Source organism: Acinonyx jubatus, chromosome E1 (genome assembly GCF_027475565.1).
Source record: "Acinonyx jubatus isolate Ajub_Pintada_27869175 chromosome E1, VMU_Ajub_asm_v1.0, whole genome shotgun sequence".
NCBI classification, from domain to species: Eukaryota; Metazoa; Chordata; class Mammalia; order Carnivora; family Felidae; genus Acinonyx; species Acinonyx jubatus.
The window spans coordinates 26023153-26036728 of record NC_069397.1 but is presented as its reverse complement, the minus strand read 5'-3'; the positions used below and the strand labels follow the sequence as shown (position 1 = coordinate 26036728).

At 35.0% G+C, this 13576-nt stretch overlaps 2 protein-coding genes across 3 annotated transcripts in view; both read left to right on the top strand.

Annotated features, from left to right (window-relative positions):
- The window catches only part of INTS2 (integrator complex subunit 2), a 59877-nt gene extending 53395 nt beyond the window's left edge, over positions 1-6482 (top strand). For both annotated transcript variants that reach the window (XM_015069721.3, XM_015069720.3), the window contains exons 21-25: positions 1677-1928; positions 2284-2391; positions 2735-2840; positions 4203-4379; positions 4492-6482. In XM_015069721.3, coding sequence (XP_014925207.1) covers positions 1677-1928; positions 2284-2391; positions 2735-2840; positions 4203-4379; positions 4492-4661 — 813 coding nt within the window. In that variant the 3' untranslated portion in view covers positions 4662-6482. The remainder of the gene's footprint in view (positions 1-1676; positions 1929-2283; positions 2392-2734; positions 2841-4202; positions 4380-4491) is intronic.
- Positions 6483-8073: 1591 nt separating this feature from the next.
- BRIP1 (BRCA1 interacting helicase 1) overlaps positions 8074-13576 on the top strand; it is a 205740-nt gene continuing 200237 nt past the window's right edge. The window contains 4 exon segments of the mRNA XM_053211561.1: positions 8074-8601; positions 9780-9902; positions 11449-11560; positions 13156-13329. Coding sequence (XP_053067536.1) covers positions 9807-9902; positions 11449-11560; positions 13156-13329 — 382 coding nt within the window. The 5' untranslated portion in view covers positions 8074-8601; positions 9780-9806.

Here is a 13576-nt window from a genome sequence, read left to right as displayed (position 1 = left end):
ATCAAGTTCTGAAAACAGTTAGATGAAGTAATTGTTTTCTTCCATTCCAGGCAATGGCTATCTTCCAGAGATAGATACATCATGTTGTATGTGTGTGTGTGTGTATATATATATGTATTTTTTTTTTTTTTTTTTAACTTTTTCCTGCTAGGTAAGAGTGATTATAGCTCTCCTTTATATGTAGGGGCATTGAGTAGATCACCCTCAGGAAATTACTGCTCTATGAAATGACACTCAAGCTTGTAGACTGAGCAACAATGAGTTGTACAGGTGGAATAGATCATAAGGTAGAACTTTTCCTTGCAAAACCAGGGTCTTAAAGAGCTCATCTTCAAATTAAAAGGGAAAAAGAGCTTTAGAAGGTAACTTTTAGGCATTAATTATTAACCACCATCTTCAGAGGAATTAATTAGTTGGTGAGAAAAAAGGCCAGGTGAGAAAAGAGGAGAATGCAGGATAGGATCTTTGGAAATGTAGGAATTTAAGAGAAAGGAAAGGAGATTCTGGTAGAAGTTATTTTTTGCTTAGGGCCTGTTTTGGATGTCATCGAATCAGAATACTCTTCTAGTAGATATTCTTAAACTGGAGTCCATGGATCTACCTTAGTGATATGTGACTACCCTGAAATTATATATTTGTTTACATTTTAATTTTTTTAAAGCTTTTATTTAAATTCTAGTTAGTTAAGATATAGTGTATTGTTGAGTTCAGGAGTAGAATTTAATGATTCATTACTTGCATATAACATCCAGTGTTCATCTCCAGTGTTCATCACAAGTGCCCTCCTTAATGCCCATCACCCATTTTGCTCATCCCCCACCTAGCTCCCTTCCAGCAAATCCTGTTTGTTCTCTGTAGTTAAGAGTCTTTTATGGGTGTGCCTCCCTCTCTTTTTCCCCCCCCTTACCCCTGTGTTCATCTTTTTTGTGTGTGTGTGTTTATTTTTGAGAGAGAGACACAGTATGAGCAGGGGAGATACAGAGAGAGGGAGACATAGAATCTGAAGCAGGCTCCAGGCTCTGAGCTGTCAGCACAGAGCCCGAGGAGGAGCTCAAACTCACAGACCTGACCGTGAGATCTTGACCTGAGCTGAAGTCAGATGCTTAACCAACTGAGCCACCCAGGCGCCCCACCCCCCTTTTTTTAATTAATTTTTTTTTTGAGAGAGAGAAGTTTGCAAGTGGGGGAGGGTCAGAGGGAGAATGGAGATAAAGAAGCTCAAGCAGTCTCCACGCCCAGTGTAGAGCCACCGCAGGGCTCTGTCTCAATAACCATAAGTGAGATCATGACTTGAGCCAAAATCAAGAGTTGGATGCTTAACCTACTGAGCCATTCAGGCACCTGTTTTGTTTCTTAAATTCCACATGAGTGTAATCATATGGTATTTGTCTTTCTTTGGCTTATTTTGCTTAGCATAATGTTTACATGTTCATTTTTATACAGAGAAGGTGTGTAGTTTTCTTCAGAGACTTAAAAGGGTCCTGAACAAGGACCCTAAACAAGGTGAGAATCGCTACCCTATAGATTGTTCACGTTTGCTTTTAAAAGTACCTCTTTTTTTTTTTTTTTTAAAGAAGTTAATTTACCACTTTTGTTCATGTGAAAACAAAATTAGATTTGGTTTTCAAACAAAATTTTCAGAAACTTCTTCAATTCACTGTTTTATTTGGTTGTAGGATAGTGCAGCTGTCCAGATTCTCTTGGAGATTTGCTTACCTACTGAAGAAGAAAAAGCAAAGGGTGTCAATCCAGACAGCTTGCTAAGGAATGTTCAAAGTGTTATTACTACTAGTGCTTCAAATAAGGGAATGGAGGAAGGAGAAGACAATTTGCTCTGTAACCTTCGAGAAGTTCAGTGCCTTATCTGTTGTCTGTTACACCAGATGTACATTGCTGATCCCAACATTGCTAAACTGGTTCACTTTCAGGTGTGTTTTCAAAGAATGATGCTTTATGGTTGAACTTTATTTTTGAGGGAGGGGGAGTGCTTTGATTATAAAGTTAATAAGGATCAGTCAGAAATTGGAGATCACATAAATGATCATAGTCCTTTGTAATATGGAAAAAAAAATCCAGATTTTTTAGATTTTATTTCAGACTAACATGTTTAATTTATCTCTGTTCTAGTGCACCAAAAAGGCGAAATGCCAGGATATATGTAAGGCATGGTAGCCTTCTGAGCAACTTTTACATAAAGGAAGAAAAACATTCCTGTGTATTTTTCTCTGTATTTGGCTTATAGTTTTTTATTTCTAACTTTTCCCCCCTTTCTTGTTGTGATAGGGTTATCCTTGTGAACTTCTACCTCTGACAGTCGCAGGTATTCCATCTATGCACATCTGTCTGGATTTCATACCTGAGCTTATTGCACAGCCAGAACTTGAAAAACAGGTAATGAGCATTTTGGAGGTTTAGGAAAATTTTAATCTCTCTCCAGTCTTTAGTTGTCAAGCATTTAACAATTTAATACTTTAAAAAAAAAAATTTTTTTTTTAATATTTATTTTTGAGAGAGAGGGAGAGAGAGAGAGGGGGACACAGAATCCGAAGCAGGATCCAGGCTCCGAGCTGTCAGCACAGAGCCTGATGCGGGGCTTGAACTCACAAGCCATAAGATCATGACCTGAGCCAAAGTCTGACATTCAACCGACTGAGCCACCAAGGCGCCCCAAATTTAACAGTTTAATACTTAAGGATTCTTCAGAAACATGTAATATTTTGGTTTTGTATTGCAGATATTTGCTATCCAGCTGCTTTCTCATTTGTGTATCCAGTATGCATTACCAAAGTCACTCAGTGTGGCTCGCTTAGCTGTGAATGTCATGGGAACTTTGCTAACAGGTGTGTAGCCAACGAGCATCAATAATAACAACTTCTAACATAAAGTAGTACATATTTTTCTGAATTTAGTAGCACGATGTTTTCTGTGTTACTAGTAGTTTATGCCATCTCTTCATTTATTCTTTTGAAAAATTTTCTGTTACAAATATAATTTATAGTGAAGAGGAGATGAATAGGTAAGCAAATAGCATCTTTTATTTTGTGAATGAATGTATATACATGTAAGTAAATATAATAAGCTTTCCACATTTTATGAATGAAAATCACATCTGCTTTCTGATTGTAATTATGTCAATAGAAGACAAGTTGCAATTTATTACAACTGCTTAGTTACAATTTATTACAAATGTAATCATAATGTATAAATAAGAGATAAATATATAAGTTGTTTCCTTAAGTTTTAAAACCTACTTTAATATTTTAATCACTGTCTGGTTTGTAGAGTTAAATGGTATGAAAATAAACTACTTTAAAAGATATGAACTATATATTACTTGGCAACCAAAAAGAATGAAATCTTGACATTTGCAACTATATGGATGGAACTAGAGGGTATTATGCTAAGCAAAATTAGTTGGAGAAAGACAAATATATGATTTCACTCATCTGAGGACTTTAAGATACAAAACAGATGAACATAAGGGAAGGGAAGCAAAAATAAAGAAAAACAGGGAGGGGGACAAAACATATGAGACTCTTCAATATAGAGAACAGAGGGTTGCTGGGGGGGATGGGGAAGAGGGGATAGGCCAAATAGGTAAGGGGCATTAAGGAATCTACTCCTGAAATCATTGTTGAACCATATGGTAACTAACTTGGATGTAAATTAATAAATAAATAATAAAAAAAGAAAAAAATAAAAGATATGAACTATAATTCAATCTTTCAACGTTACGCCTTAATTTTATATTCTTTCTTAGTGCTCCTGTACTACTTTATTGATTTTTCTTTTCATTGTATTCACCTCATGTTATGATTAGTTTTCGTGGTTAAGAGCTTTAACTGTCTGAGTTCAGTCCCAAGTCCATCACTAACTGGCATGTAGCCTTGAACAAGTTTCTTAATATAAGGTTTATTTAAGAGCTTTCCTCCTTTATAAAAGAGGTATCATCATAATACTTTCCTCATTCATAAAACTGTGAGAATTAAATAATACTTGTAATGCACTTAACACAGTGCTTGGGAGTAAGAATTTGTTGGATGATGGCTGACTATTACATTAGATTGTAAACTCCTTGAAGGCAGGGATCAGCCCTGTCTTAGAAAACTTAGTACAGAGCATGGTACTTAATATATTTAGTAGGCCATGTACATTGAATTTATATCTGTAAAGTAAAAAGTTGTTTAACTTCTTTCCAACAGTTTTAACGCAGGCTAAGCGTTATGCTTTTTTCATGCCAACTCTGCCAAGTTTGGTCTCTTTTTGTCGAGCATTTCCTCCCCTGTATGAGGATATTATGTCTTTGCTGATCCAAATAGGGCAAGTCTGTGCCTCTGATGTTGCCACTCAGACAAGAGACATTGATCCAATTATTACACGTAAGTAGTAACTTATTTTCAAAGTTGTTTTGATATATCAAAGAAAAAGGCCAAAATCCTTTCCAGATTCCTTGCCTTAATTAATTCATTTTTTTTTTCCTTATGTTTCTAGGTCTTCAACAAATAAAGGAGAAACCGAGTGGATGGTCTGGAATCTGTAAAGATCCATCTTACAAAAATGGATCTGGGGACACTGGAAGTATGGATCCTGACGTACAGCTCTGTCATTGTATTGAAAGCACAATAATTGAAATAATAAACATGAGTGTTAGTGGAATTTAAAAAAAAAGTAAAACAAAAAAGTGAAGCTGTTTGCTGCATATACTCAATACAAATCTGCATCTTTATAACAACTTTAAACTGAATGGGAACAGTAACGTCTTGGAATCATTAAACGATTCATTTCAACATGAATATAATTTAGAACTCTCTTAAGAATTGTGCTTGCTTGTATTTGATTGGCGGTTCTTTTGATCTACTTTGCTGGTATGTTTATATTGTAGCAGCAGAGCTTCTTTTGTTGTTTTTTGTTTGTTTGTTTTTTCCTATTGGGAGCACATTTAAGAAGTCCTTATTGGAAGGTGAATTTGGCCTTGTATTTAGCATTTGCAATAAAGGAAAAGTGCCATGCCTTTAACTTAATTTCTTATAAAGATGAGTGGGTAGCCCTAGTTTATGGCTGTCAGCTCATAACAGTGTAACAATGATGCAATGATGAGAGGGAGAAAAAGGGAAGGGAGACTTCAGGAAAAATTAGTTTAAATACCTGATAGAAATTGCTAAAACTTGCAATGCAAGTAATTACAGGTGAGAATTTTAAGATTTTACATATTTGCTTCAGTTTTTACTAATATGTAGACATATGTTTAAAGAGATACTTGAATAATTTGGAATTTTAAGATACTGGTTTAAAAGAAACATCTTTGTGCATAGAAGAACCTGAAAAGAGATCTCATTTCGTTGTTGTTTTTTTTAATTTATTTTTATAATGCTTTACTAACTTACCTAGGGGTCAGTGGTGGGAAATACATTGGTATCTAATTAAAGTTTAGGGCAGTAAAACGCACTAGATTGAAGTGCTCTTGGTGTACCATTAGGATTATAATTCATATCTTAATTTTAGAAGATTTCTGAATAAAAAAATAAACAGTATTTCAACCTAAGGAAAAATTAAAAAGTGTAAAGTACCATGTGGGTGAAGGATTTTGCAGTTGTGTTAGTAACTTCCATTGATTAGGCAGATGCATTCAGGTAACCCATAATCCTAATTTTCCCCCCTTAATTAAATATCCAACATAGAAGGTACTTTTCTTTGCTTTCTGAGAAATACCTGAATGACACACTCCTCCCAACCTCTCCAGTCCCCTGCTTTGAAACAGACCTCTTCACTTGTATAAGAAATTAGGTAGACTAATAAGAAAGTGTGGTTTTTTAAGAAAAGAAACTTAACCTTAGTCTTTTCAGTAGTGTATAGGCACATCTCATTTTCCTCCTTTGTAAAATGGAATTACTACTGGCCCTACCTCATAAGGGTATTATATGAGAACTAATTTGTAGCTATTTCAAATCATGAAGTACACAGCATCACAGATGATAGAATATTTATACCTTTTATTAGATGCTTAATGTTCAATTAAGTAATTTTGATGCAGAAAGTAAAAGCATACACTTAAAAAATACCGTAAGAATTTTCATATTTTTAAAGAAAGCAGTTTTATAGTCTTTTAAGATTAAATACAACTGCTCCTGTTTTGTTTTGTTTAGTTTTTAAACAGAGGCTTTGGAATATTTTGTGAGTACGTAACTTCTAGGAGTTCAGAAAATGTTGAAATGTTTTCTAACTAAATGCAGTGCACATTCCTGGATCAATTTTCAAAGACTGGTCAAAACCTGCTGTGTTAAAATAACATATGCTGTTTTTCATCAGATTTGTTGATGATGTAAATAAAATGTGTAAATATATTAGTAAATGTTAATATTCATGTATCTTAAGTTAAGGTTAAGATTTGTCACAATGTGATTTTTTTTTATTCAGGTGAAAACAGATGTGTGCAACTATTTTGAATATTGGTTTATAAACATTCATATTCTTTATCAAATGAATTTGTAGTTTTTGTGTTTCATTTCACTGCAGCTAACTTGAAAGGGACATTTCAAGGTACTGGAATCTAGGGGTCACTGGCTCCAGGGTTTATGTGTGTCCCTTTCTGTTATGCCACATACATCAAATGACAATACAAAGTTATAGTCAGTTGAGAGCCTTAGGAATTTAGGAACAGAAAATCAGAATAATTACCTTGGAGCAGTTACTTAAAAGATTGGATATTTAAAAAATATTTTAAATTAAAAGAAATTAAAAACAATTTGTAAATGCAGAATAGCAATTTGAAGGTATTTTAAGGACTTATTTTTTATATATTATCCTTCATTCCACTGTCTTAACAAATTACATTTTTTGTACTTTCCCTTCATCTTTGCTTATGCACACATATTTGTCATATAATGGAAGTAGTGGTACCCACTAATGGTATACGGTTTGGAGTCTGCTTTTTTTCATTTAATTTTATAGGAATTGTTTTTTGCAAGTTGTTTAATTTTTATAATTACAATTCATAGTGATTTAGTTTTATAATTATTGGCTTCATGATGATTGAATTGGTATATTATAACCATCTTCCTATTACTATACGGAAGTTTATTATTTTTTTTCAGTACTACAATAGGCGCTGTTATCAACTGAGGTATTATTACTTTTTCTTAATTTTAGATTACTTATTTAGGATAAATTTATGAGTCTGAGAGGGCCAGATTGAAGGGTAGAATTTTTTTTCATGACTGTAAGTATTGTCATTTGGGGACGATGTAGTAAAAATGAAAGGCAAACAAATCCTGCTGCTCCCTCCTGGAGCAAACCTCTCTCCCAAACCAGTTTCTCGAATTTGAGAAAATGTCTCAGGTTTTGCTTTTTTTTGGACACTAGTATTTTAATCAAGTTTCAGGCCATACAGAACTTTTTAAAAATAACAATTCAGAGGGATCATGATTAACCTACTTTTGAGGAACTTTAAGTGTACTTCTTGTCAAAGAATAAACTGGCCTTTAAGGGCCAGAAGGTGGATGAGCCACAATAGAAGGTAGAAGTTACCTGGTGCTCGAAGACCTCGAGAGCGTTTGTCTGGTTTAATTTGGTATCGGAGAAAGCCTTGAATATTATGAGATACTGTAGCCGGTTGTCATCGAACTTTTTCTCCTGGTTTGGCTCAGTCTGGCAATTCCCGCTTCAAGTCTCTATACCCTGACTGCTTATAAAGTTAGAATTTGAATTAAGTGGCACTGATGAGTGCTCGAAGAACTCGGCAAGACTTAAAGGTGTTTTCTCTATGTTAGTCTACAGACTTTAAGAATACAGACTTTGAGTTTCCAAGAAAGCTATACACAGGTTAAATCACCGGTTTCGAAAAGTCAAGAGAACTCTTTTCCTTTAAATCCCTGAGATTTGGACGAGTCGTTCACGCTTTGGGTAGTTCCCCTTCCGGTGTCGCCACTTACCTTGGGCCTACTTTTATTGTGGAGGCTCCCATTGGATGCCAGAGTCCTCGCCTCCCTAAACTCCCGCCAGGACTGGTTGTTTCATTTCTGGTCTTGGCGTCTGATTGGTTGTCTGAGCTCGTCCGGCGATTGGATGTCGGGAGTTAAGGGGTGGGAGGCGGGAATTCGTCCGGGAGAGCGTGGTTGAGGAGACTGATGAGGGTTGGAGGGGAAAGCTAGAGCCGCCCGGAGCCCGCGACCAGGCATGGGTGGTAGCAGCCCCCTGAGGGAGAGAAAGAGGCTTGTGACCTTTCTTCTTTGTCAGCGCTCCACTGTATTTTTTTTTTTTTTTTTTTTTTTTTGCGGATATAGCTTTCCTTTTCTTCTGTGAAGGAAAAGCTTTCCTTTTCTTCTGCCTAGCTCTGTAGGCGTTTCTTCGGTTTTCCCCTGGACAGGCAAGTCTGTCTCCCTTTCCCGGGAGTGCGCGAAATCTGCGGGAAGGCTGCTTCCGCTTTCGCCCTACCGCCTTGCTGGCTGGTCGGTGTTGATTGGATCACTAGGGCGTCTGGAATCTCTGCGGGCTGAGGGAGGAGGAAAGTATGAGGACGGAAACCTGGGGAGAAGGGGAGCCTGTCCTCCCTTGATGGGAGCGGAGGCCCGTTAGGCGGCCGGGAGCGACAGGCAGATACTTGTGGTTTGTTTTGGTTTTGTTTATTTTACTCAGTGTGCGTGGGAAGCTACCCCATTTTGAGATGCCTGTTGCCACAACTGGGGCGGGGGATGGATTGATTTGAAGGTCATATCTAACTAGACCAGCTTTGAGTTGTTGGTTCAGATTAAGGGGTTAGATTCCACCAAATTTCATTCTCAGAGCTTCACAGAATCACAAGATATTAGGACTGGAAAATACTTTAGTGGTTCTTCTTTTGGAACACATAGGCTATGGTTAAGGTTATAATTGGTTTTCTAATCTATTACACTGTTATTTCAACCATCCCTCCATCCCCAGTTTGAGTTTACAAGTTTTTTTTCACTATTGCAAAGTGGTACCGATGTATATCAGTCCCTCCCTACCCCGCCCCTTTTCAGTTATTTCCTCAGGATATATTTCTGGGAATGAGAAGTCTATAGACCCTTTTTAGAAAAATTCAGTCATGCACAGAAACTTCATAGATCCCAGTTTCTGGATTATATATGTCGTAGGTTAAGAAAAGGTGGTTTAGAATTGTATCTATGTATCTTAGGTTAAGAAAAGGTGGTATAAAGTAGATCATTTCCTCTGTGTACCCATACTGAAGTTTGGGTACATTTCTGTACATTGTTATTCTTAATTCAGTGCCTGGCTAATTTTCATGAAAACCCGATCAGGTGGGTAGTATTATTTCCATTTCACAGATGAAGAAATAAGCTCTGAGAGGTTAAGTGATACACACAAAGGAATTTAAATGTAGGTTTTCCTTACTCCAAACTCATCTTCTTTTCATTATACCCCCCTGACCTTTAAATAAGAATTATTGGGCACCTACTAAGTGTCAGGCCATTGTTATTACAGATAAGGATCTTAGTCTATAGAAGTGAAGAGACATGATCAAGGTAACATATCTGAGTTGTTTTCAGAACCTGGTCTAGAACCTGTACTTTCTAGTTCCTAGTCCACAGCTTTGGCAGAGCATGGATGAAAATTGACATTTGTCAGATTCCAAGACATGCTCTCAACTGTTGTGATTTATAAGACTAGGAAATTTTTTTACTTCCATTTGTTTTGTTTAAACATTTATTCCAATTTTTATTTCCAGACATCTGTCCTAATGTTGGGTATCTGGTTTTCTTTGAATGGTGTTGTTTCAATATTGATTTTCATTTCTGTTGCAGTTATGAATCTGAAGTAAAGAATAAAGCATGATGGCTTCAATGTGGTCTGAATATACAATTGGTGGGGTGAAAATTACCTTTCCTTATAAAGCTTACCCATCACAGCTTGCTATGATGAATTCTGTAAGTATTTTTTTAAATATTTTATTTATTTTTGAGAGAGAGAGCATGAGTGAGGGAGGGACAAAGAGAAAGGGGGACAGAAGGTCCCAAGAGGGATATACCCTGAGAGCAGCAAGCCTGATGCAGGACTCGAACTCATAGACTATGAGATCATGACTTGAGCCAAAGTCAGACGCTCAACCAACTGAGCCACCCAGGCGCCCCCTGTAAGTATTTTTCAATAGTTATTTTAAGTCTTTATTAAGATACATATGTTTATAATTCATAAGGCTACATTCATTTTCTCAGATAGTAAATGGATTGAAAATATTTGCCTGCTTTGTTGAAGAACATCTAACCCTTGGAAAAATAATACCATGCTAAACCATATATGTCCATGGATATAATGGAAGCAAAGGAGAACATTCTGAAAAATATTCTCAGCTCATTTGGAACTTCTATTTACTTTGCAGAATTACTGCTTTCTATGAAGTATTTGCTGTCTGTTACACAGACTAGTATATTTTTTTGAGACTGTTCATATAGGCAATATGCAAACTTAAGGAAACCAACTGTGTTAAATCTTAATATTTTACTATATTTACTTTATACCTTGTTTACGAGTGTAATAAGAGTATTTTATGTAGTTTAAATGTTACATAATGATACGATACTATACCTATCTTTGTGCAGAACTTTTTTCTCTCTTGACATATTTAAAATGTAGGCCTGGTGATTGTTAATCCATTTTACATGCTATATAGTATTCCATTATATGAGTATACCAGAATTTTTTTTTTCTATTTTCCTTTTGATAGACTTCTAAATTGTTTACATTCTCTAGCAATTATAAACAATGTTGCTATGAACTTTATTATTCATGTTTCCTTGTGTTCATGTGGGTAAAATTTGGAGTATATACATAGTACTGTACATGCTGGAGTTGGGTATCTTCAACTTTATTAGGAATCATTAGTTTTTGTGCAAAGTGTACAGGGGTGCCTGAGTGGCTCAGTTGGTTAAGCATCCAACCCTGGGTTTCAGCTCAGGTCATGATCTCACAGTTCATGAGTTTGAGCTCCGTGTTGGTCTCTGTGCTGCCAGTATGGAGCCTGCTTGGGATTCCCTGTCTTTCTCTGCCCTTCCCTCACTTGCGTGCTCTCTCTCTCTCTCTCTCTCTCAAAATAAATAAATAAACTTAAATAACAACAATAACAACAGAAACCAAAGTGGTTATAACAGTTTACACTCCCATGAGCAGTAGCCTCCCTTGTTTTTATCAAAAATATTCATGTACTATATTTTAGTTTTACAGAAACCGTTAAGGCACAAATTGCTTTTTTTCATTTCTTTTTTGCTTGATATGCTTTTTAGGGCCATCATAATTTTAGGGAGAGATATGAAGGAATAAAGTTTAGATTTCACTAAACATGGGTGCTTGCTTCTGCTCTTGCTGTGCTCCCTTAAGTACAACCTTATTTCTCATTGTTGTATTTGTACTTCTCCTGGAGAGATACCCTATGAAGTAAATTGCTTATTGATTTTTTCATTGTTTTTGTGTCCATAGATTGTCAGAGGATTAAATAGTAAGCAACATTGTTTACTGGAGAGCCCTACAGGAAGTGGGAAAAGTGTAGCCTTACTTTGTTCTGCTTTAGCATGGCAACAATCTTTTAATGGTAAGTAGTTGTTGATATTTTCAGGTTCCTTATTGGGACCTGAAAAAAATATTTTAATAAATTACTTTTTATCCTGAATGGTTCAACCATGTTCTAGCTAATTTAAGTGTGGATTCTCTTTTAAGATATTTCTTTATAAGTTAAATATCTTCCAAAAGAGTTTCAATAGAGCAAAATATGTTCAGTTAATTCTAAAACAATTTTGAGCATAATGTAGTCCTTTATTTGATTATTCATAGTATGCACAGGAATCTTGGAGTGCTTAGAGTTATCATTATGAAAATGATTATGATAATCTGTATTTAAAAGATGCAAGAGATTGGCCTGTAATGGTGTATAATATACACAAATAATTTGAGTAAATCCTTTAATGTATTTGCTTATCTGTCCCTTCCTCACAACATTAGAACATGGAATATATAAAGGAAACATTCTAATCGATTTTTCTACTTGTTTGGATGCTATATAAGCAAAAGTTTATTGTAATATTGTTTTCATGAATACATATTTTTTTTCCATTACTTTTATTTGCTAACAAAGGCCTAGTATATTGACTTTTATAAAAGACTAGCTGATGTACATAATGAATCCGAAATGCAGTTTTGGATATGTTTTAGTTACATAATTAAATGAATTTGACCTAAAGTATTAGGAGAATTTAAAGTTAACCAGGAGTGTGTGTAGGTATGTATATATGTTTTTATGTGTGTGTCTTTTGAAGGGAAATCTACTTATAAGACTCTTAAAAATGAACAGTAAATATTTTATAACATTTGTTCATTCTGATTGTTACTGATAATCTTTGGGGAAAAATGAGATAATCTGTTAATAATTTAAAATTTTAGTGGGAGACCAAAGAGTAGAATTAGTAGTATTTATGTAGTACAGATGGGAAAATAATGTCATTACTGCTTATAGAGAATAATTATTCACCTTTTTTTTTTTTTTTAGTGTCTATGAATTGTGTATTTATACATGTAGGCACACAATGTAGACCAATTACAATTTTGTATTTTATTTAAGTATTAAAAATAATCTGTTTTATTTAGTTTGAATATTGACCTTAAAGTATATTTTAATACATGTATCAGAATTGATACATCATGAAGCATGTTTCTATTTGAAATAGTTGTATAAAGTGGAAATGACTTAACCCTTATATGTTTATGTTATTTGATGTATTGAGCTTTCAATTTCTTCATTTAAGGAAATAGCAGTAATTAAGAGTATACTTTAGGTCTTTATTTTAATCTTCCCTGCTTGATATTTTAATAAAACTTGATATAAGTGAGTACTTGAGTGGTTAACATTATCTTTGACTATTACTAGATTTTTGCAATTATGTAAATTGATAACTCCCTCTATAAGTATTTCTGGCAGAAGTGTTTCTTGCCTGTTGTAATTTGATCCTGGAGATAGGTTAACCAACTTGCCCAGATCTGCCAGGTACTTTTCTAGTTTTAGGACTGAGAATCTTGTTTCCTAGGAAACCTCCCAATCCTGGGCAAATTGGGTGGTTGCTCATCTGAGTTGCAGAAGATTATGAATGTTTGTTAAATTAGGAATATTACAAATTGAGATTCTTTCATTTTTAGGAAAGCCGGTGGACAAAAGCTTAAGTAAAAAAGCTGAGGAACCATTGTCATGTTGTTGTGCATGCCACTCAAAGAATTTTACAAACATTGACTTGAAACAAGGAACTTCACATCATTTCAATTGTCCAAGTACACCACCTTCTGAAAGATATGGCACTTCATCAACTTGTCAAGGTAGTTTATACTTTGCCTGGCTCTTTTGATATCTGTGGTAGCCTTAATTATTGCTGTTATTAGATTTATCTAAGATAAATTTGGTTAGCATAATGGATTATGTATCTCCACCTAATTCTCTGGAATTATTTTCAGATAACACACAGAGTAGTCAGATATCCTTGGACTATTGTATTCTTGGCTTGACTTTTAATTTATTCAGACATTTTGCTAGTTTAAATCATTTTTTGAAGAAGGCAGTGCACAA